This window comes from Vigna unguiculata, chromosome 3 (genome assembly GCF_004118075.2).
Source record: "Vigna unguiculata cultivar IT97K-499-35 chromosome 3, ASM411807v1, whole genome shotgun sequence".
Taxonomy (NCBI): domain Eukaryota; kingdom Viridiplantae; phylum Streptophyta; class Magnoliopsida; order Fabales; family Fabaceae; genus Vigna; species Vigna unguiculata.
The window spans coordinates 45526552-45553083 of record NC_040281.1 but is presented as its reverse complement, the minus strand read 5'-3'; the positions used below and the strand labels follow the sequence as shown (position 1 = coordinate 45553083).

At 29.5% G+C, this 26532-nt stretch overlaps 1 protein-coding gene across 1 annotated transcript; it reads left to right on the top strand.

The window, feature by feature from the left end:
- The first annotated feature begins 24805 nt into the window (after positions 1-24805).
- LOC114177275 (transcription factor HEC1-like) lies at positions 24806-26083 on the top strand. The gene has a single exon (XM_028062551.1). The coding sequence runs from the start codon at positions 25083-25085 to the stop codon at positions 25863-25865; it is 783 nt and encodes a 260-aa protein (XP_027918352.1). The 5' UTR covers positions 24806-25082; the 3' UTR covers positions 25866-26083.
- Positions 26084-26532: the final 449 nt, after the last annotated feature.

Sequence of the window (26532 nt, the reverse complement as noted above, 5' to 3'; positions counted from 1 at the left end):
GCACTCACACAAGCATCTTTTTGCATTTGTTTCAAAAAACAAAAGGTTAATAAGAAAATCATATAAAAGAAAAAAAATACATTCTCAAATATAATTTTAAATTTCAAAAAGAGTTAGGACTCACACAATAAAGATGTGGTTTGTCGCCTCAAAACTTACATTCAAAAATTCTCAACAAACATATTATTATTCAACATGAAACCTTTCTAAATTAATTATAACCTTTCATACAATTTTTTTGACAAAATCTACAAACATTCTTATATAATTTTTTTGGCAACAATGGTAAATCATCTTGTGCAATTTTTCTAGCAAAAATTGCAAATCTTCTCATATAATGTTTCTAGATAAAATTGCGAATCTTCTCCTATAATTTTTCTAAACAAAACTATAAACTCTCTAGTGACATACAACTAATCAAGCCCCCTCATACACTTATTGAGTTGTGGTGATCACTTTCAAATAAATCCTTGACTTTTAGAATAGTATTTTTTTCTACTCCATTCTTCATATTACTCAACGTGGGACATTGATGAACACACACTTGAGAACCAACATATCCTCCTTTCACCAACAGTCTCACATATAAATAAGAAATCTTCATCGTCATACTTCACCCCTTGGCACCACAAGAAAATGCATATTTATCAACAAAAAATGATCGATGGAAAAAAACTTATTGGCAAAACAAAATTTACCAACAAATTTTAGAATTTTAATTACCATGGATATTTTTGTCGATTCATCGCTAATGGATTTGTAGGTTAAAATTATAAGCAAATTAGAACTTTTATTACCAAGCAAAAATATTCTTTGACAATTAATTTGTTAGTAAAATTCGTCAATCAAATTCATTGATAAAATCCACTAGTAATATATATTGTTTATTATTAACAAATATTTTTATCAATAAAATATGGGTCAAAGTTTCCACTTTGGACTTTGATCATGCCGTGATAAAATCTTTCAGTAAATATGTCGGTAATTTCATCGGTAATGAATTTTTTCAAATCTATTAGTATACTTGTCGATACTGATGTTTTTTTAAAATTTGTTGGTAATTTAATATTTTGAAAACTTGTCAGTTAATCCAACACGACCAATCCAGCACAATCTGAATTTATCATTTCAAACCAATATCCAACCATTTCAAGGATAAAGTTAGTCGGTTGCGAATAGTTTCAAACACGGGTAACTTCAAATGGATAACGAGTTGTCCAAATTTAATATTACAAAGAAGAAAACACGTCACCAACCAGAGAAGAGTGTGTCACTCGTCATCGTTCCACAAATGCAACCATCATCGGAGTTACATAAAGACGTTCAAATCCATCGCACTAGGAACTTAGGCAGCCACTGCAACGACGCAGATAAACCTCCACCCATGCAAATTTTCATTGCACCACAACCATCGCGGATCTGCATTGCACTACAGGCACGACGACATATTGTCAAACCAACACCCACCCATGCAGCCACCACGTTGCTAAATTCAACGGAGACATGCAATTGCTTCTTCGTGCAGAGGATGTCGAAAGAAGAGACGAGAGGCACTAGAGTCTATGGAAGTGTATCACAATAAAAACTAGGGTTTTTGAGAGTGCTGCACTTTGAAAACTCACCACGGGTCGAGTTAGATATTCATAAATATTTTTTCTCATACTCGTATCCGACCATTTAAACATATTTATCCAGTTTCAATTTATCCGCCATTATCTAAAATTGTGCATAGCCGACCCATCTCTTATTTCTCCATGCGGCTTTGGTGGATACAGTTGGGTTTGCACTTTTTTCTCACTCTTAAATGGAAGTACTTCCACAAGTATTAGCAGAAATAAAAACATAACATAAATTTAATGTGATTCAACACCTCAAGACCTACACTCACAAATACTCAACAAAAAATATTATTATTCAACATGCAATTTTTTGGGTAAAAATTGCAAACATTCTCACACAAATTTTTTGGAAATAATTGCAAATCTTATTGTGTAATTTTTCTAGTAAAAATTGCAAACCGTCTCATACAACTTTTCTAGACAAAATTGTAAATTCTCCAATGACACACAATTACCCAACTCCCATACACCCGTAGAATTACGATGATACTCTCAAATCTACTCTTCCTTTTTAATAAACTCGCGCTTGAGTAGGGATGACAACGGAGCAGGGCGGGGACGGATTTCGCTATCCCATACTCATCCTCGTAAAAAAAAAATTCATCCCCATCTCCATACCCAAACCCAACGGATATCAAACTTTTGTCCCATCCCCACTGGATAACGGGTATAATCTCGTACCTAGAGATGACAAATAAACTCGTCCCCGTGGGTATTGCCCGAACCCGTCCCCGTTTTGACGGGGAATCCCCGCATTGATTGGGTATGGGTATGGGTATGGGAAATCCCCGACTTTTCAGTTGGGTATGGGGATGGGGATGTACATATCCCCGCCATAATACCTGTCCCCGCCATATTTCCATTCTCGTTTAAATTATTAAAATATTCACAATTAATTAAGTAACCTTATATATATATATATATATATATATATATATATATATATATATATATATATTATTTATTTTAATTATTTGGTTTGTCATGAAACTCATTCGCATCTCCAATATATTTTTTATCTTATCATAACCTTTATGTAATTATGTTAAAATGATGTATGTTAATTAAAAAAAAAATTTATGTCTCACATTTGAATATTTCTATTATTTTTTTAATATTTTTATTTATTATATATTTTCCTTTCACATGAGAATGTTTATACTCTCAATTTAAGGTAATATAAAAAAAATTACTTATTATTATTATTATTATTAATTTTTGTTTAATTTGAAGAACTCTTTTGTTTCATTAAAATAACTTCGTTATTTTTCAACCATTGAGTATATATGTTGATATTTGAAAAGTTTTCTTAGTTCTCTAAGATATTTTTCATCTTATCATACCTTAATTATACATTTAATTTCCTTTGTGTGATTTCTTTTGATAATCTCTCAAATTATTTCTAAAACACACATTTGTTAGTTTTTTAATATTTTTATTTATTGTTTTTATTTTCATTATGTAGAATAATATTTCGATATATTCTATCTAATTATTTTTTATTTTATAACTTATTATTAATCATACTGTAATTTTTTCACTTTAAATTATGTTTGAAGTGGTTAAAATTTTATATATATATATATATATATATATATATAATAATATTTAGGAATAATATATGATAATTCACTACAAGAAAAATATGAAATAGTGACTGATTTAGTCAGTAACCCATATCAGTCACTATTTTTCGTCATTAGTGGTAGTAGTTGATTTATTTCTGAATCAATGATTAAATTAGTGACCGATTCAATGATCAAATCGGTACTTGATTTAGTGACCAATTTAATTACTAATTTATTTGTAATTTAATGACAAATTTTTTGATCACTAATGATATTTCTATTTAATTTTAACCACTTCAAACATAATTTAATAATTAGTTCTCTAAGGTATTTTTCATCTTATCATACCTTAATTATACATTTGGTTTCCTTTGTGCGATTTCTTCAATATCTCTCAAATTGTTTGTAAACACACATTTGTTAGTTTTTTAATATTTTTATTTATTGTTTATTTTCATTATGTAGAATAATATTTCAATATATTTTATCTAATTATTTGTTATTTTATAACTCATTATTAATCATACTGTAATTTTTACACTTTAATTGTATAAATAACTTTTATTTACTACAATATAAAAATTTAATGTAATTGCTATGAATATTTTTTTGTCACTATCCAACATATATTGAAGTTCAAAAGATACAAAATCTATGTCAAAATTTTATTATTATGTTTATTCTTTGTTCTTTGTGTCATTTTGATCAAGTGATGTATTATCACTTTTATTAGTGTATAAAAAAGAGATTCGTTAAAATTTAAAAAATTGAAGTAAACAAACATTTAAAATATATTTTAATTTGAATATTTGTTTTCCTTTTATATTTTTTTGAAATATTTTTTAATTTTATCAACTAAGTTAATCAATGTTGTAGTTTGCAAATTTAATAAATGTTTTGGTTCTCATGAAATTTTATTTTGTATTCTAATCTAAAATGTAGACAATTATAATTTATTTCAAAGTATTTGATATGGAAGAAACAATCATCCTCCTAATATTAAATATTTGATAATATTATGTTTTCTTTACCGTAATTTTTTTCTTTTATAAAAATTAATATTGAAGTAGTTAGAACATGGGTACGGGTATGGGTACGAGATTATACCCGTTACCCGGTGGGGATGGGGATGAGACAAAAGTTTGATACCCGTTGGGTTTGAGTATGAGGATGTGGATGAATTTTTTATGCGGGGATGGGTATGGGATAGCGAAACCCGTCCCCGCCCCGCCCCGTTGCCATCCCTACTCGTACCCATACCCGTACCCGTTTTCTAACTACTTCAATATTAATTTTAAAAAAAAATACAGTAAAGGAAACATAATATTATCAAATATTCAATATTAGGAGGATGGTTATTTCTTTCATATCAAATACTTTGAAATAAATTATAATTTTTTACATTTTATATTATCATTTTATATTAGAATACCAAATAAAATTTCATGAGAACCAAAACATTTATTAAATTTGTAAACTATAAACATTAATGAAACTTAGTTGATAAAATTAAAAAATATTTTAAAAAAAGTATAAAAGGAAAACAAATATTCAAATTAAAATATATTTTAAATGTTTGTTTACTTCAATTTTTTAAATTCTAATGAATCTCTTTTTATACACTAATAAAAGTTATAATACATCATTTGATCAAAATGACACAAAGAATAAATAATAAACATAATAATAAAATTTTGACATAGATTTTGTATCTTTTGAACTCCAATATATATTGGATACAAAAAAATATTCATGGAAATTACATTAAACTTTTATATTGTAGTAAATAAAATTTATTTATACAATTAAAGTGAAAAAATTACAACATGATTGATAATGAGTTAGAAAATAAAAAATAATTAGATAGAATATATCGAAATATTATTCTACATGATGCAAATAAACAAGAAATAAAAATATTAAAAAGTTAACAAATGTGTGTCTTAGAAATAATTTGAGATACTATTGAAAGAAATAGTACAAAGGAAATCAATGGTATAATTAAGGGTATAATAAGATGAAAAATACCTTAGAGATCTTAGAAAAATTTTCAAATATCAACATATGTACCCATTGGTTGAAAAAAACGAAAATTATTTTAACGAAACAAAAGAGTTCTTTAAATTAAACAAAAATTAATAATAATAAGTAAATAATTTTTTTATATTACCTTAAATTGAGAGTATTAAACATTCTCATGTGAAATGAAAATATTTAATAAATAAAAATAGTAAAAAATAATAGAAATATTCAAATATGAGGCATAAAAAAATTTTAATTGACATACATCAATTTAACATAATTACATAAAGGTTATGATAAGATGAAAAATATATTGGAGATGCGAATGAGTTTCATGACAAACCAAATAATTAGAAGAAATAAAAAATAGAAAAAAAAAATAAAAATAAAAATAAATAAATATATATATATATATATATATATATATATATATGATTACTTAATTAATTGTAAATATTTTGAAAATTTAAACGAGGACGGAGAAATGGCGAAGATATATACATCCCTATACCCAATTAAAAAAGTTGGGATTCCCCATACCTATCCATATACCCAATCAATGCAGGAATTTTTCGTCAAAACGGGAATGAGTTCAGGCAATACCCATATGAATGGGTTTATTTGACATCTCTACACTTCAGAACCAATAGAATGAATTTAAGAAATTAAAATTAAATCATAATATCTGGTTGATTAATGCAAATAATTTAAAGTATTTGATCATGCAAAATTAATATTTTTCCTAAGAATTTATACGGTAGTTATATCTATATATTTTTCTTTTTCTAAAACGAAAATCGTATTTTTCATAAATGATATTAATGGAGAAAAGGTAACATTAAAAGAAAATCCATGCCTCAATGAAAAATCTTAGTATAAAAGTCAAAGAAAATATCAGTGTGGAAATTAATAATATTTAGACTTTCTTATGAGGTTGAACAAAACATAAAACCGTTGCATGACTAAATTAACTACCAAAAAATAGCTTGATAAGTCTTAAAAGTAAAACACTCTAGAAACACTTGCATTAACTCCGATAAGTATATTGATGAGTGGACATCCCTAATTAACTAATTCTTGATCAGGTGATTAATCTCTTAGTCTGCAATTTCCATCTATATTTGTTTATTGGGGGATGTCAGTTGTAACCATCTTCCTAACTACAATTCCGATGTAACGTTAATTAGGATTAGATGCAATGAGTGAATTAATTAGTTCAATAAAATACTGACACGTTTTGAAAAGGAAAATCAGAAATTGCAAAAAAGAGAAAGAGAAAGAAAAAAAAAGAGAAACTTGACTTGCCTATAAGGTAAAGTAAGCATGGACATAAGAAGAATATAATCTCAACCAACTAGCACAAGACAAATGCTTTAGCAAATCCAACTACCTTCCTATGATGTCATACAATCGTTTCAGAAATTTTAGCACCCAACTATTCCATTAAGATACCCTTCGAATATACTTCACCACCAAATTCTATAAACCAATTAATCTAATTATTTCCTAATGTCAAACTTCATACATTTATTTCCTTTTTATTGCAAATTCAATATGTGTCAATACATAAACTTCTACATAGGCCTTATTATTTCAATTTCAAACCAAGCCTTTTCCATTAAACCTTATACTAACCAAAACAAAATTTCTCTACAAATTCTACCTTAATTAGATTTTTATATTCAACCTTAATATTCTAAACAAAAAAAAAATGATTTAAATGAAGCACTGAAATGAGGAAAGTGTTGAAAAAGTAAGATTGGCGTGACTGGTTTTACTCCATAAGACAACAGTGTACAATTTGAGTGCACCGAAATACATGCAATATGTCGAACGCCTCGGAATTTGATGAAATTTGCGGCGCATGTTACATGAAACAGAGTGTGGAAGCAAGTGGGGATAAAAGTCATTGGTTGACAAGTTACGGTAATTCAGATGCTAAAGTTGCTTACAAAGCAAGCACAACAAACACCAATTAAAGATGCTGTTAGAATTAGAATATGTTTTTTCTTTTTAATTTTATGAGGTAGCATTATTGTTATAAAGAAATATTACAGTGGCATTTATTAGGTTAGGAAACGATATACACACTCTGTCTGAAAGTTGAGACTCAGAATCTCCAAAAACCTAATTTGAAACGTACATACATTATTGGATTTGTGTTTGGAACCTTTCGATCTACGTTGACAGATGACAGGAGATCAGGTGCATCAGAAGAAGCATATGTTGTAAGTAGTTCCCATTCCGAGTATCAAACCTCATTCACGTTATCAACCCCTAAAAAAAGCAACTTCAATCACGTTTTTCAAAGTCACGTATTTCAGTTCTACGCATTTATGCTCATTGGTTCTTCCAATTCGTGCAAATCCAATGTACATTTTATTCTATCTAACTTCCCCTTCTACGCCTCTCTTTTTTTGTATTTTTAATTCTTATTCATTACAAAATTTCTAACTTTACATTAATGTTATATTTAGACTGGATGATGAGTTTGTGTTGATTTAAATTGATTTGTAAGTAAAATGGAATTGTTTAGATGAAGAAAAAAATTGTATGATTTGTATAAATATGAGTGAAAAATTTATAAAAATTTGTGTATGATGTGATTGATAAAATTTAATAAGTTATAACTTTTAATAGAACAAATTATATGATTATCATTTTACCCTTCAATGTAAATAGAAGAAATGACATTAAAATAAAATTAAAAATGTTATTTAAAATTAAAAAAATATAATTTATTGATATTATCATTAAAAACTTAAAATAAATTATAATTATTCTCGATGATAACTTAAAATAATTTATAATATAGACTATTTAATTTATATCTTTACATTTATTTAAATTTATTTTATTTTATATAATTAATTCATTTACAAAATATATTTATTTAAATAATAATAATAATAATATTATATAATATTAATTATTATAATAATTATAATTATTAATATTATTAATACTTAAAAAAAATAGTAATTAAATATATATCTATAATATACAGTGTTGTCATAATATCTATAACTATATATAAAGGGGATTCCCTCTTTTGTGTCCACATTTCATAATTCCAACTTTACCCTTTATAATTTAATTATTTATTAAATTTTTAAAAATTAACGGTTATTTTTATAAGTTTTTATAAAATTATTTACTTATCTCTTTTTTCTTTTTTTCTCTTACTATTCATCAATAGTTATTTTTCTCTTATTTTCTTCGTACATTTTATTTTATTTTTTATAAATATACTTTTATTTTGTTTATTAAATTAATAACATTACAATATCATCAATTCTTAATATAATTCAAAAAATGCGTACACACAGGCGCGATAGCGCCTGTGTTTACACTAGTATATATAACGATTATTATAACATGATAAATTATCTTTTTTTGCATTTCTTTTTATTTTAAAGAGTGCTAAAATCTGTAATTCATGTGTAAATTCGTCCTCTTAAATCAGCGCAAATTAGTGGAACCAAACATATTTGCAACTCACTTTTCATCTGCATGAACAGTACTCATGCAAATCCAAACACAACATAAATAAAAAAACAAGTTGTGATCGTGTAGTAATGTTGATTTCATAATGGCTAATATTCTTGAATTCAGTTATATGGTAAATATTAGGAGAAAATCTTTTACTCTGCACATTATTTCTGTTTAATTATAACATTATTGGTTTTCAATGATGATATTAGTGACTTTATATAAAAAAAATAATAGTTGTAAGACCCATTTTCTGTCTTATAAGTTTTGGGTTTGGTTTTATTAGAGGTTTAAGGTCAGTCCACTTGTTTTTCAGGACCCTCTTCAGCTACTCCCTTGATCCCATTTTGTCTCGTCACCTAACAACAACTCTCTTACCTTCTCCCTTTTTCTGAAACAGGAGCTCTACTAGGACTTAAGTTATGTCCTCCTCCGAGCTAGCAGAACGTTCCTTCCTCTAAGTAAGTTAATCCCCAACCCCTGTTCCATTCCATTTTTGTTTTGAAGCTTTGTTTCCATTGTAATCTCTGTTAGGGTCTCAATTTCATCTCCCTTGGTTTTGTTTTCCAGCTCTGTAAGCTGTAATCGTGTTGTGGTGTTCTTCTTTGGGGTTTGTTCTTGTTGGGGCTAGCATCTATCAAGCTAAGGGAAAGTAGGGCTTTTCACATTTTCAAAGCATATTACTTGTTTTCAGTTTTGTTTTTGTGTTCAAATGCTTGAATGATGATTTTGATGGTGTGATAATATGATGTATGTGTTTCTAGATGGATTTCTATTGTTGCATGCAGAAGCAGGAGAGAAGCTCTTATTCTCGCCCAGGTGAGAATCCTCTAGCCTAAGCGAGAACAGCAGAGAACTTTTCTTTGCCTTTGGGCGCATTGTCGCTCAAGCGAGAATTCTCGCCGAAGCGAGACCAGTCTCACCTAAGTGAGAAGGTCTAGCTTAAGCGAGAACTCGTAGTGACACATTGTACCCTCTGTTTAAGCTCTCGTCCAGGCGAGAAGAGTCTAGCTTGAGCGAGGGGACCCTATCGCTTGAGCAAGAATGAGACATATTTGTTTCAAAGTTTGTGATTTCACTTGTGGATTGATTTAATTACTCTTAAAAGCATGAGCCTGTGACTATGTATGTTTGATGTGATATTGATGTGCTTGGTATGAAATGAATTATGGATTGACTGGTTGATTGAGTATTAGCATGGGATCATGATGTTTTGAGATAACATGTGAATTTGGTGCAAGAAACATGGATATGGTATGAGTTAGACGTAATTCCATGAGACTCTTGGTGAGATTTCATGGTGGTGTTGTAGTGTATATACTCAAATAAAGATTCAAGCAATGTTGTATCCTAAAATTCTAAAGAATCAGTTAGACTCACATAGAGCAGATTGATTCAAGTGGTGAGAGTAGTATGAGGTCCTAGTCTTTGGCAGGATAATGACCCTAGATGATCATGGACTAACCTTGTGCGTGGTAGGGTGAATCCCATTGACAATGGCTCTGCAGAACAGTAGAGGCTACCACAAGTGCAAGCATCCAGTGAATTCGATCTTTTTATATTTATCTGGATAATTGAGTTAGAGGGTCTTTATTGTTTGTTATCACATGCCTTATGTGCTTACTAAAATGCATGTTTAAAATTTTGCTATATATATATATATATGTATATATATATATATATACATATATATATATATATGATGAAAATTATTTTTATCTCTAGCTTACCCTTTCTCTCTATGTTTGTGTTCTTTGTTTGATTTTCCTTTTTGTGATGATCACCAATTTTGGTGTGAGCAGATTGGAAGTTCCTGGTGATCGTGCAGGTGGTGGTGATGTTGTTGTCTAGTTGATGTGTTTAGTTACTGTTCTTTTTGGGTATTGATGCTTTTGTAATTCCTTATTCTATGGGCAATTTATTGCTAAACCGTTGCTATTTTAGTTCTGTTGGTGGCATTGTTTTATGCCTTAGTTCTCTTTTTCAGTATAATTTGGAATGAGTGTAATGGATAATCCTTTATACTCCATGTCTATTACTTTAATTTTTTATAATTGTGTGATGCTTCATTTATTAGAATTATTCTATTAAATTGGAACGTTACAATAACAAAAGTATTAAGTATTTTTTTAACTATTTATTTATCTTTACACTTTATTTAAAGGGGAGTTAAAATAAAAAAAAAATAGAAATAAAAATAAATTAATGATAATATAATAGTGATAAAAGTCGTAATATAAAAGACAATTATGAAGATGATAGCTAAAACAATTATTACCAATGGTAACGAGAAGGTGTTATATTTGTATTATCTTAACGTGATAATTTTTTCTTATGTTTTTCCAGTGATGTGTAATAAAATGCTTGAGCCAGATCAATTTAGTTTGCCTATAGTGTGCTAGATAAAAAAAAATATTAAAAAATATTTTTTATATAAAAAAGTAATTAAATTATTTTTTTTATAAAAAAATCTTATATTGTTGTAGGTAAAGTAGTTAAGTGGTCACTCTGGTTACAAGAGCAACATTATATATGGCTGCAGTAATTGGGGGAGACATGAAATTGGATGCTTGTTCAGCTGTAGCTTTATTTTGCATAGAGTGCTTCTGAAATCTTATAAATTAGTTATGTTAACTAACATAATCTTTTTCTGTCTCGTTATCTAGTTGGTGCTATGTCACATTATCATGGCCAAATGATGTATATTGATGGGCAAAATATATAAACCAATAAACACATCCTCTGTTTCTTTTTAGTTCAGATGCTTAGTTTGGGCGAAGGAAAAGACCCATGAAGTTTCAGTTAGAAAATGAAATAGATTATTACCATTCTCTACCAACAAAATGATTATTATTTTTCAAAATTAAAATTTTAAGTCTTTAAGCTTTTATTTATTTTCTAATAAGGGTTTCTCTGTAAATGGCATAGCAAGGACACTTGATTATATTGGCTTGAAGTCATTAAGCTTTGAACTAAATAATTTCAAGGATAGAAAAATAGTCCTAATGAAATATAATGTATATTGAGTATTAAGGTTATTAAATAAAGGAGATATATAGACTTCACTATTTTCCATGTCACTTAGATAATGATATTCAATGTGAAAAGTCAATATTAATTCGCACATGGTTAAATACTAAGTGAAAAGAGCAATTGTAATTACTGTTTAAGTTAGATTTTATTCTCTTGTGAACAAATTTGCTACTTGTCTTCCAAAATTCAACAAGTTATAAGTTTAAATCAAAAGTTAATTTTTCTTTAATATCTAGATGATTGAGTAATATCGATTTGTGATAGACTTTTTATTCTATGACTGAAAGTAGAGATTTAATTATGATGTTGATATTTATATTTTGAGTGTTATGGAAATTTCATTTCACTAACTTATCATACTATGATTATAATTATGATTATCTTTATTGACTCATGGTCAGGAGATAACTACTTACTTATTAAGTTGTAAATAGAAAGATTGGCATGTGAAACTGGTCTTTTAAAATATCATGTTATACCTGAAAAACAATATTTAAGTGTTGAATCTTTTAAAGAGATTTAATTGATTTAAATAAAGTCTTGTTCGACTCAATCTATTTTCACCTGTAATATTATTATCTTAAACGAGCTACCTTTTTGTGAAACATGAAAGACTGATTAATATGATGCCAGGAAGTGCTGGGTTTCTAAAAAAATTGTTTAAACGATAAATTACGAAAATCCACTAAGATATAAATATAAAACAATACTTCGGGTAAAGTATTAAAAGTAGGGATTTTAGTGTTTTTTAAATATAGAAATACTTTTTTTATAAATAATAAAACTACTGGTAACACAACCGTAGTTGAAAAATGTGAGTAAAGGTATGTGTGTGAAGCCAATTCCATTTCTCTGGAATTTTCGAGTCGTATCGAGTATGAACTTTTTTTAACCTTTTGTTAAAATTTTAACTCCTGTTTTTAATAGTGTTTAGACTTGATTCTTTTCTTTCACGATTTAGTTAAAAGTAGATATAGGGAATAATATGATTGAAAAATTGAAGGATTAATTTATAATGAATGAGTCGGTGACAACTGTATCTTTTTTTTTTTGTCAATTAAAGAAAAATCTTTAGCTTAACGCGTTTTTTTCGGTGGAATTTAATTTCAAACAAAAAAAAAAAAATCTCGGGAGTTCTTTAGACAAGTTTGTACACGACCATTTTTAAACAAACTTGTATTAGAAGAATGGGTATGATGTTCTATACTGTTTCAAAAACAGTCCATTTCATAAAAAACGTGCATAGATATACGATGTGTGTTAATTAGCAACCTCTTGTGGAGTAATTTAAAAATGGAGTGACTATAGTTGAGGGTTACTACTCAACCTTTTGTGGTGGTGAATAGTTGTTGCTCAACATTCTGCTATTCATATGTACTCTCCCATACAGTTAAACATTGCACACAAATCTTTTCCTCGTACATCAATGTGTGAAACTCGGTCGGAAAACAACAGGGTGCGTTGGTATGTCAGTGAAATTGGAGTTACGTTATGATATTTGTTAAGGAGAAGTTGAGAAGCTTAATCAGAAAAGAGAGGAAAATTTGAGGTTGAGAAGGAAAGATGAATGAATTGAAGAGTGAGTAGTGTGCATGATGATGAGCAGAAGAGAGAGAGGAAGGAAAAATCTTAGTTAACACATCGAAAGTTTGTTGTGGAGCGAGAAAAGCACGTGAGAGCTTAGATGCAACGAACCGTTTGTAGAAACTAACTTAACCTAACAATCTACATAGCCGACGGTGGCAGCGAGAGATGGACCCGCACGATGCTCATTTTTCTCTCCCTAACAATTCATGCCAAGGTTTAATTGATTGGTCACATCACCAAATGAATCATGAATCTTCTTTTGTCATTTTTCCTCCAATGAAACAAGCGCGGTGAGGGGCGCTTTACTCGTCAATTTTCTTCTTTTCTCTCTTTCTGTTTTTCATCTCCAATCAAAAATATTAACATCCCACACCGTCAAAAGAATTGGGGAAGTGTGGGTATGATGTTTGTTTCCTAAATAGAAGGGTCCCAGAATAATTCACTATATATTTAAAGAAAAAAAAATAGTATTTATGAAATTGCGTTGATCTCTTGGTATTTGTCGCATTCCCATCATTTTTCTATTATAACTATTATTGTTAGTGGGCCCAATGGATCGCGGACGGTGATAGGCTGAGTTTTGGGCTTCTCTGGTTTTTATGAAAAAGAAATTGCGTGGGGGCCCAGTGAGGGAAATTTGATTCTGATTCCGTAAAATCAGAGTCTGACTCTGCCTCTCAAGTTGTTTTGCGGCAACAGTCACAGCAACAGATGTGTTTGCTTTCGGCCGCACCTGCCTCATCATGGTTCAGTGCGGGATTTTTATTTCCCTCGCAACTTGCTTCGCCAAATTATTATAGAATAAAATACCAATTTAGTAACTGCAACTGAATAACGTTATCCTATGTTTTTTTACCTTTAAATAAAAAGAAAATATTTTGTAGAGTGATGTAATTTGTTTTAACTTTGTTGAGAGTGGGTGATAGGTATTTATTAGGCCCCATCCTCTGCACTTGCATATGCGTTGGTGAGGCTCGAATGATAAAATTTCTGGAAAACCCGGTGTATTTTATTGAATGAAGAGTGGTTATTTAATTGTATTAATTGAGGGGTACAAGTTGGCATTTGGTGGGTCGTAGTTGGCGTTTGAGAGTTGTATAAGTTGGGGATTGGGATGTTTAAAATATTGACAGAAGCTGAGTTCATGAAAAAAAGTTCACTGCACACACATGAATTAGTGGTGTCTAAGTTCGCTTAATCTTCCTCTGTCACCAAATGTTGAAAGGAAAACAAAAAAAGATAAAAAGCATTTATACGTTGCCGCCCTCGGCTGCACATATTTTGTGATTCATCCATTCATGCATGCATCATCGCCCCCCACTTTTCCAGTCAACCTATGTTTGCATAACAACAATTTTTACTCATGAATACGTCCTACGCTAATTATTTTAAAATACTTATCATATTTTTAAAAAAATGGGTATTAAAAGAGAAGTGGGTTATTTCAAGTTGCAAAACCGTTAGGCCCATTGAATTGGGGTGTAGTTATAATCAAATGTCAACCTTCCCACTAGTGGTCTTCTTTGGGAACACAATTGGATTATAAATACGTCAATTGTTCTTATCCCCTTCCATTCACTGCATAACAAAAAGTTCAACCATCACACCCACTCAAACCTCCTATTTTATTGGATCTTCCAAAGCGATTCAGTCAACTTCTCAATTAAATTACGTGTTTTCATCTATCACAAAACAAGGGGACAAATAAAATATTGCCTCATATGTACCATGAAACTATAAATTATGCTACACTTTCCTTGCAATTAAACTCCTTAATTTATCCTTTGCAAATAACCTTTTAATTATAATTTTTTTCCTCTACACAATTGACTCCAATAAAAGTCAACAACTAGATTAATGCAACCTAAAAATCTAACTAACCCTCTCTCCACCCGAAGGGACCAAGTTAATCAAGTCAGCAATTAGATCACTATGACCAAATAAAACTCCTTCACCTATGAAGGACAAAGGTTAATTAATGTACGCAAGAAACGTATTAAGGAATTAGTTAATCGATTAAGTATCGTCAAAAAAATATATTTATGATTTATGATTTATGTCCCCTGTAAACAATATTCCATCTGAAACAAACAAATAAATAAAATATGTTTAATTTTCTTATGGAGTCTATTAATAAAACTTTACAATTTTCTTATGTCAGACTATATCATAAAACAGTCACTTATTTCTCGTAGGATATAATTCCCTCAAACGTTGGTCCATTATGAACAATTTTGACTAGTATCTGGTACAAACACATTCTTAATATGAATAAATAATGAATCATCTTCTGGAATCAACTATTCCCTCTTTAAAAATATGAATAAACTTTACAAATTCATTCATCCCCGTGAAGCACAAGTTCCTAAGGATGCATTAGTCTGCCTATTAATAACTTAAGCCATGTGGGTTCAAAAAACATCCAATAAATTACAACTAAAATAATCCCATTCATCACTTCAATTTTTAGCTATTTGATTTTAAAATACGTAAAAAAAATGAATGTGAAATATATCTCTTAAATCAGATCCATAAATATATGAAAAATGCATAATTACATGTTTGATTATTTTCTTTTGGTCAACATTTGGCATTTTTATTTGGCCACTAACAAACGGATTTTATACCTTCAACCGGCGGCTTCATTCTACATCTCCATATATTCCTGCACACACATTAATATAAATAAAATTTTCAAATTTTCTATTTTAGAATATACAATGTGAAAGTCAAAAATGACTTTCAAAATGCATAATCTGAAAACTATTTTTTTCCTTAAAATAAAACTTTCAGATTACACAATGCAAAAAATAAAAATAACTTTCAAATCATATAATTAGAAGTCAAATGTTTCCAAATTATATAATAAAAAAGATACTTTTATCTTAATTCTCTCTCTAACTCCTGAAAGTTGTTTTTTACTTCTAAATTGTATAATCTAAAAATTATTTTCGATTTTTGGATTAAAAATCCGAAAATTTTAAGAATTGCCTAAAAATGGCAAAATAAAAAGTTTATTTATATGGACAGACGAAGAAACATATGGAGGTGTATAAAGAAACTGCCCTTCAATTAAGTTAATTTTGTGGGTCTAGATGACATTCCATTTAAAAGCCCCAATTAATAATGACTTGTTTGGCCCAAAAATAATGACTCATCGTTGATATTCAGAATTTGAAACAAAAGAAATTAAAAAAAAACATTTTAAAGATATAAGTATGAATTGTTAAATAAAAAATATTTAAACAAAAAATAGTAACAAATATCTTAAACCATCTATTTTTTTATACGTCATGTTTATTTAATTTATAATTTTATAACAAATAAAAATATTATATCACCTTCAATAACTATTCAACTATTAAGAATTACTTTCATATATTTTCCACTTTAATTTACATGTTTTAGTTTTTAGTAATATTTTTTTTGTATTAAATTTTTTAAAAATTGTGGGATCCACGAGATACAGAAAAAAAAACATTCAAATTTAGGTTAAATATATTGAGATAATTACACCACAATTTTTGAGATAAAAGTAATATATTTTGGAAAAACTACTTTTGAAGTATTTTTAAGAGAAAAAAAAATTAATATAGTCATGTTCTTTATAAGTTAAAACTACTATTTAAAGAAATTAATTTTAGTTTCTGGATATGTTAATTTCATACATTAGGTCACTTTTTAAGTCATATATAGGTGTATTTTATACATTTGCACGATGAAAGTTGGTAACCACGAGGACTCCAGCTTTTTGGACACAAAAAGTAAGTTTGTATTCACATATATTAAAACTAAAAGTTGTTTTATCATTACCAATATTATGCATGATTTCATTAGAAAAATAAAGAAATTGGAGTAAGAGAATCGTTGGAAGTCTTGTATCAACTAGAGATAAAGTCAATTTATAATATATAAGTGGATGTAATTCTTACTTTATAAGTTAATTTTGTAGAGTCGAATTAAGCTTAAAATCCACTACTAACGAAAAATAATCAATCAACACAATACTAATGTACGAGTGTGATTATGCTATTGAGTTACTTATTTGAAAAGAAATTAAGAGATAGGAAATGTTTAATGTTATATATATATATATATATATATATATATATATATATATATATATATATATATATATATATATATATATATATATATATATATATAAATTACTCTCACAAGTTAAACCAAACATCTTATATGATAAGCTTTACTAAATTTTGTAAAAGCTCTTTTAAATATCAGGCCTCCTAAATATATTCATTACAGTAAAGTCCAATCTAATTGTTACTAGGCATAGTTTGGAATATAATATTTTATAATTTGATTTATAAATTTTAAACACAAAATAAAAAATAAATTTCAGATCGTATAATTTGAAATATAAATATATTTTGAATCGCATAATTTTTATATGTTGGATTTACATTTATATTTCACATAATACAAAATAAAAATATATTTTGCTATACTAAAAAAATGTTATATTTTGTTTTGAATTTGTTTTAGGAAATAACTATAAATTTTGTTATGAAAAAAAATTGCAACATTTTGTCAATTTTTTTATAAAATATTTTATATAAAACAATTTTTACAACAATTTTTTAAGAAATACTTATGAATTTTATAATTTTGTAGAAAATAATTGTTCACAAAGGAATTAGCAGTCAATTAAGATTCTTAGAAAAAATAACAGAAAAAAGTTTTTTCTTGCAAATTTTTTTAACAAATTTGCAAGAAAATTTTATGTAATATGAAAATTTTTATTAGTGTTGGTTTACATATTTCAGAATACAAAAATTTATATTATAGTTTTTATAATATAAAATAAATAAATTATGATAGTACAGGAAGAAAAATATGGAGGTGCAGAAAGAAGCTGTCACCATGTAAAGGCTTTCAAGCCTATATTTATAGCCCAGTGAAACTTCACAGATTTAAAGATTTACCCCAAAAGTGGATATAAATAAATAAGGGAAGAAATATATTCGAGGAATTTTAGCAAAATCAAATTTATGTGATAGCAACCATGGTCTCTAAAAAACAAAATTGTTGATAGTTCAAATTCGTGTATTAGTTCATGTTTTGGCAAGACCAGTTATTGTAATATAGACCCTCACTTTTATCGTTAACATAAATCGTGTAAACTTTTTTAATATGGTGAAACTCAATTTTTTACCTTTAATAGCTGTAATAAGTAAAATTTGTTAAGAGGTTGATAGAAAAAAAAAAAAACACTAGACTTTATTAGTTATTAACACAACTTAATTAGTTGTCAACTGAGTATTTACATTGCTTAGTTTCTCTTGTACACTTCAAGTTCAATCAAATCAATTTTATTTTCAAATTTAAAATGCAAGACTTTTGCATTTTTTTTTCTAATTGGGTTTATATACAAGAATTTTTTAAGGTTATTTGTTCCTGCACCCCATCAAAATTTCCCGAAAATTTTAACCAGAATAGAAGGGGGAGAGTCTTGCAGAAAAATGTTTCTGTAATTAATTTAGTGCGTTTTGAAAAATAAAATCCGAAACGATGGGGTTGAGAAAAATTTGATGGGGTGAAGAAAGAAAACTTAGAGTTTGAAAAGAATCCAAATTTTTAATTAATTGGACCTGAACTCTATATAAACCGGGCTTGCTATTGACACTTTTGATTTTCCCACCATCTATCTTTTTTTTTTTTTTTTAATTCTGATGTACCGTTTCCCAAAACAAGTAGACTAATTATTAAAACCAAATTCACTTATATTAGATGTAAAAAGTATTGAAAAAATTGTAAGGGTAAATTTTTTAATTAGGTTAGTTTTGGACTTACATAAACTTATTTATTAAAATAAATTGTAGTATATGGACTTTCTAGTAACTATATGAAGTTTATTCCATAATTTTAGTTTGAAGATTTATCTCATAAATGTTGCACTGTAATCTAAAACAAAAGTTTGTTTGAGATATTGGTTTTCTTTAATGAAATTAAACCCTCTCCATACTTTTGTCTTCCCTACGTTATACGTAAATATAATATACTTTCAAGAGACTTGTAGTATATTTTAAATTTGTGTAAATATTATTCTGTATATTTTTAGTCTTTATAAAAATATTTATTAATTTAAATTACTGAATTTTCTAACCGCTTTCTAAGTTTTTATTTTTAATTATGTACAGTTTAACATTAAGATAGCAAATAATATTTTAAACAAAGATAAATATATTTTAAAGATATTTCTTTTAATTAGGTAATGTATTTATTGTTTAATATAAATAAAATAATTATACATGTATGCTACTTTTATTTATCCAACCAATAACTTTTTTAAAGTTTTATTTTTATTTAAGATAATTATAGTTTACTTATAGACTCATAATTTATTAGTCTAATTCACTACAGATGGATATATTCAAAACTATTAGAATTCAGAAAAGAAAAACTGAAAAAAATTACTTTTGAAATTAAAAATAATTTTTTCTTATTATAGACAAAGACAAATATAACCCATTATAATTTCTGAAGAATAGAAAACACACAAGGAAATTTACTACTAATTTCTGTTTGCAATGAATTGCTTACGATTCGTCAATGCTGGTTTGAAGATTATGATAATGAGAAAATGCACATAATATATCATTCAAAAGCAATGAATATTTTTCAATTCATGAAGGTGGATAATTAATTTGTTGGGGGAATAGAATATCCAAATCGATAGTAAACTACAAAATTAATATAGTGAAGTATAATTAAAAGTTAGATATTCTATAATTAGTTTAAATTTCTAAAAGAATAAAGAAATATCCTCCATCGCATCACCAAGCACATGTTCAGCAAGTTGCAATTGCAACATTCGATGATTATGACATAAAAACATTCTTATAATTTCATCTATTTGGACAATTGTTCAATGTGCCAAAATTACACTACAACAAAATCACTTTAGACAACCATATGAATATATGATGTAAATTATAAAAATTATGGTCTAAAGATTAGACCACAATTTTTTAGATGTGGTATAAGTGAGTGTAGCTATAGGTAACAAACAACGGTTTGTAGTACAACAACACTTTTAAAATTGTTCCTTAAAATTTTCACAATTGACAACAGTTTTTCAAGTTGATTTTAGACCTAACTTATGTTTTTAGACCACATTTTTACTGGTTTTGCCCACATAGTTTAAAGTAGTAGTTATATAATCATTTATGAAAATGTTGTTTATTATATGTTTAGACCACATTTATTTAGCCGTTGTCTAATTTAGTGTGGTCTAAACTACAAAATGTTGTAGCATGTTTGTATAATTGTTTGAACACCCTTTCTTTTTTTTTTTATTGTAAATGCTTAAGAAATAAATCCTTGCTTTCTTGTTAATATAATGAACTCGGTTTGATCAAACACTCACTAAATTATATTACGGTTCTTTCCAAATATTAACAATAAAAAAAAAGTAATACCAAAACTTCCATACAATCATTTTGATAATGGTTTAAGAATAAATGATATTTCACGTAATAAAATTACCTACTATAATATGGATTTTTTTTTTCATACCTCTCGCGTCATATTCTTTAGGGTTAAATATGTTTTTGGTCCCTCAAGTTTCAGCGAAATTTGGAATTAGTCCCTCATCAAAACTTTTGACCAATTTAGTCCTTCATCTTTCAAACTGCGTGAATTTAGTCCTTTTAACCAAATTTTGTTAAGTTTATCTGACGTCTCAAGCCCATTTCATGATAGTATTTAAAATATTTACACTGTTTAACACATTTTTGCTTCAATCTTAACTTAAATACTATCATGAAATGTGCTTGAAACGTCAGATAAACTTAACAAAATTTGGTTAAAAGGACTAAATTCACGTATTTTGAAAGATGAATGACTAAATTGGTATAAAGTTTTGATGAGGAACTAATTTCAAAATTCACTGAAACTTGAGGGACCAAAAACATATTTAACCCTATTCTTTAACATGAGTGAGTAACCGCCAAAAGATTGTTAATATAAAAATAAGTTATGAAGTAGGAAGAATAAAACTTCATTTTATCTGCAGTGTAAACGCATTTAGTAAGGTCTATCATTATTATTATCTTTTCTCGATTAGATGAGGACAAAATTTTATTTTCTATTTTTTTATTAGTTTTGACATGACATCAAAACCAAGAAAAATAAATACTGTAATTAATCATGAAGGATGCGCAATAAAGTGTAAGGAAGCTTATATTATATTAATCCTGAATTCTAAAGGACAGGCAAATGGCCTAGTCTTAGTACACAAGTTTGGTTTGGTTGAAAGGAATTAGTTGAGAGAATGAAATACTAATTTCCACATATTATTGTTTTGTGAGCAGATGAATAAATTAATAATAATAATAATAATAATTCCTCTATCTGTTGCGGGTTGAGGACTCCTCCCCCTTCTTCAAACTCCGATTCATATTTTTCATAGAGAAATCTCTGATCAACGATAGAATAAGATCCATTTTGAATCCTATTTAAGGGATTCCTTGGTTCGGACCGAAGAAGCAATGTCACTCGATCCTTATCAAATTGACTGCAATCTTTTTCTGTACGTGAGGATCCCACCAGAGCGCCTTCTACTTCTAATAGGCCATGAACTAGATCATAATTCTTCTCAACGAGTCCATAAGATGTGATCCCATTTTTTTCATCAGGTCCGGGTAGAGACCAAAGGTCTTGAGCGACCGATCCGGCAGAACAACTCAAAAGGTAAAGAAGTATCGTTAATTTCTTCATACTCGTTCCAAGTTCGAAGTACCATTTGTACAAATAAGAATCCCCCCGTCACATGATTTCTTCTTCATATAGATAGATATAGGATCTATGGAGCAATTACTTAGAAGTACATTTTGTGAAACAGCCCTTCCTATCTGATAGAAAAGGATCCCATGATCTTGAACCGATCTTACCTGAGATCGGAAATCCCTTATTATTATTATCAATAGGTTTACAAGGAAGGTATTATTGGAAGACACAACATCAATAATAAAATCTAAGTTGAATTATATAAGATATTGATATTATTTTTAATTTAAAATTTTAAGACAATAAATTTAAAAGTTTTTATTTTCTATTTTTAAGTGATATAAAACTTAGACTAACAAATTCCTAACTTCGATTAAGAGAGACAGGAAGCAAGATTGTTGAAAAAGGGTTTGGCAGAAATTTGGGTGAAACTTGAAGCTATTTAGTTGAGCTAGAAGTAGGAAAGTAAGTACTGGAAATGCAAGCAGAATGCCAACCCATTTTAACCTTTTTTGAGTTGACTCTGCAGCTTTATAATAACCCAACCTACTACTATACTACTACACATTGGACACAGTGCAAACAACAACACTTTTAACTGTTTTCTCTGTGTACCCATTCCCTTCTTTTTCTTCTTCCTACCACCCTACCACCACAGTAACAATTATTATCTTATAAAAACTCTACCAAGACAACCTGAAAGGTTACTTCTTCACTTTTCCTCAAGGTTCACACTCTTCGGGTGAAACTAAATTAATTCTCATATCATATATCAATAAAAATAAGGGACCACTTTCCCTGCAATTATAATAATTAACACCTTATCTTCTTATCTCCTGTCCTTTTTACATCATCCTCCTTTCATTTCCTTTCTTCACTTTTATATCAATTTTTAACTATTCATTTCTGATTCCTTTAAGCATCTTTTGTCTCCTTCTTTCACTTGGGACCCAGCAACAGAGAACCTAACGTTTATATTTTAATTTATCCACATACTATTATTAGAGACCCGAATCTTGTGAATCATAATTTCGTTTCCCCCCAAATTGTTTCCCACACAGATTTATATAACACTTACATATTGCTGCACCATTATTGCGTTAATGTTAATACTATACTCTCATATATATCATGCTTTCCAACATTCCAAAAATTATAATGCTTTTTTTTACTACCACATAAAAGAAATCGATGCATTTTCATTTTGTAATGTCCACGCGTGTGTGGCTTTGGAACAAATAAGATTCAGGGAGAAGCACGGTTCGTTCAGATTGTACTTGAACTGACCAACTATTTATGCTAAAAGAACACAAAATTTATTGACTTGCACACGTTGATGCAAGCCAAAAAGCACCAAAAATGCTAAAGCTGATTTGCATTATTTAGAAATTCTGAAAAAGCTCTGCCAAAACAGTTAGCAGCAGTACAGACAGGGTTAAGCATCGTGAGTTTCTTTGTTTACTCTTTCTTTAAAAGCAAGATGTCAAAAATATCAGATGAATGGAAACGAAATTTAGATTTAGAAAATTATCATAAACCCAAAATATGTTGTTAATTTGATATGACAGTGAAATGAGAAGTGTAAATGGTATCGATGCAGAGGTGCAGTAAGTGGTGAGTGGAGTGCAGAGTAGAAAGAAGGAGGGTCCGCAATTACGCATCACCGCTACCTCCCAATCTACCTCGAAAACCGTTTTCACACACCAGTGACTATTTCAGTAGCTTATTTCGTCAGGATCTAACTTATTTATTACCTTTCACATTGCGAACTTTTTATTCATTTCTCCAAGATTTTCCTATCATTTACCTCCTTATTACCCTTTCGTCTCTGTCACAGGAGAGACTCAACAGAGATTTATTTTTAAAACATCACTGATATATCTTCTTATACTAAATTATTATTATAATTTTTCACTTCCAACCAGACAGATTTTTGTTATTGTTTTACAGACTATTTTCCATATTGTCGGTTAGAGAAGGTTTGCCCCAGATACTGTTGAATTTAAAATGAATGTGAATTTATGGATACGTTGAGAGTGAAAGAGAGGAAAAAAGTTGATGATGTGTGTATTTATGGTTAAGTGGTAGAGGGTTTTGTCCTTTGTTTTATATTTTGGCACCGTACCTTATCTTGATGTGTTTGCGGCCCTTCCCGACGGTGGCGGAGGTGAGGTTGAAGGTTGCAGTGAATTTACTCATCTCCAGTCTTGTTCTGACATATGTCATGTGAGTGTGGGGGCTACTTTGGCTTCTTTATCAAACCAAACTAGTAAAATTTCAACCCCTTTCAGTCAAAATCCATACATTACAATGCTGATTGATTCATGCACCACCATTTCAACTCTTCCTTCTTCTGCCCCACTTCCACCGCTATGTGGTCCCTCTTCTCTTCATCCTCAACCCTTCATCTTTAATGCCCCACCCTTTGACCTCTTCCCTTTCTACACCCATCAACGGTGCAGACCAACCTTCCCTAGACCCAACCCCACACACCTCATGCCCCCCTTTTCATGCCTCATCATTAACTATTAATATATCTCACAACTCTTTTTTATCTTTAATATTTTGTACTTACATTTTTTGTAAGTCTCCTTAGCTATAATTATCAACTACCTTAAATGTTTAAATGTTTAGAGTCTTAACTCATTCCCCCTCAGTACAATAATTTTAGTTTTGTAAAAACAAGTATCATAAATGAGAGAGGTTCATAGATTTTCCTCAAGTTTCCAAAGATAAAATATCAGTCACAAGTTGCTATAAAAAGGGCTTCCACTTACAGTGACCCTGCTGGATATTGTTGTTGTTGGTCGGTTCAGAGATAAATAACAATCTTTCTTTCTATCCTCTGCACTTTCTGCACTCTCCTTCTACTATTTTATTCTTTCTCTCACCCCCCTTAACCCTTCTCTCCTTTCTCTCTCTCTGATACAAACCCTACATCCAGAGCCCTTTCGTGAGCCCCCATACTCTCATCTCTCTTTTCTCACCTTCCCCATTCTCATCTTTCATGGATGTGGACATAGTGAAGGCTTCCGCGTGCGACACCACCAACATGGACGTCATGGCAATGATGATGCAGATGGAAAAGTTCTCCGAATTCTGCGACCCTTTTTATTCTACCACCCCACCTTACACAGAAGCCGACATGTTATCGAGTGGGAGCTCCTCAACAAGTGTTTCCACCATTTTCAATAACGGAACTCCACCGACTCTCGTCGATCCATCACCGCCAAATGTCCTCAATTTTTCCAACAATGACAACACCCTTATCCAGCAACCTATGACACCCTCTCTCCACCCCCCACAGCCCAGCACCACCACCTCCTTCCCCTACCCTTCTGAGAAAAAAAACTCTATGGCGGCGATGAGGGAAATGATATTCAGAATAGCGGTGATGCAACCTATTCACATAGACCCCGAATCCATAAAGCCACCGAAGCGAAGGAACGTGAAGATTTCGAAGGATCCGCAGAGCGTGGCGGCGAGGCACCGAAGGGAAAGGATAAGCGAGAAGATAAGGATTCTGCAGAGATTAGTCCCGGGTGGCACCAAGATGGACACGGCTTCGATGCTGGACGAGGCCATTCACTACGTCAAGTTCTTAAAGAAACAGGTGCAGACCCTGGAACAGGCCGGGGCAAATAGACAACACAATCACAATACTGTTGCTGCTGTCGGTTTTCCAATAGGGATGTCTAACTCCAACAACGTTAACTATTCTTCTTTGTTAATCAAGGGTTGCCAACCCTGTCAAGTCTTCGGTTCTACTTCCAAACAATTGCTCAGCTAATTCATAAATCCAGAGAAGATGTAATAGAGAGTTAATTTTCTTGTTTTCTGATGGGAAGCAACGACTTCTGTGTACTGTTGAATGGTGTATGCATGGTTTGGTGGGCCATCAAGAAAATGTTTTCTACATGTTATATATGGCCATTGTTATGGTCAATTTCTTTTGCTGATGCTGGTAATCCAAATTTCAATAACGAAATGGAAAGATCTGTTCTACAACCTTCTCTTTTGTTTTCCATTTTATGGCGACTGTATGCAACACTTCTCTCAGAAAAATATAAAAAGCCAAAAAAGTAGTTATACCCAAATAAATAAATAAAATTGTTTGCGTTTAATTAGAAAACGCAAATTTACTTAAATTGAATAATATGAAAATATCTTTGAAGATCTCAGACTCTTTTGTTCCCTTTATCATCTGTATATCACACTTTTCTTTCATTCAGATGAAATAATGTTAGTTTATTATTTAAATATTTAATTAATGAACACATTTCCTAATTTTTTTTTTTTACTTTTTATTTATATCCGGTTAGGGTTCACATGAAATACACTTCAGCGCTTTAATTCATCCTTGGTGATCGAAGTTACTCTAGATGCCGCAGCACATATACATGACGGTTAGTGATCATGATTCTTGCTTTTCACTCATCTTATACCCTTCAAATGAT

Excerpts from the sequence above, each read along its gene's own strand:
- LOC114177275 (XM_028062551.1), top strand. The coding sequence starts at position 25,083 with ATGGATGTGGACATAGTGAAGGCTTCCGCGTGCGACACCACCAACATG.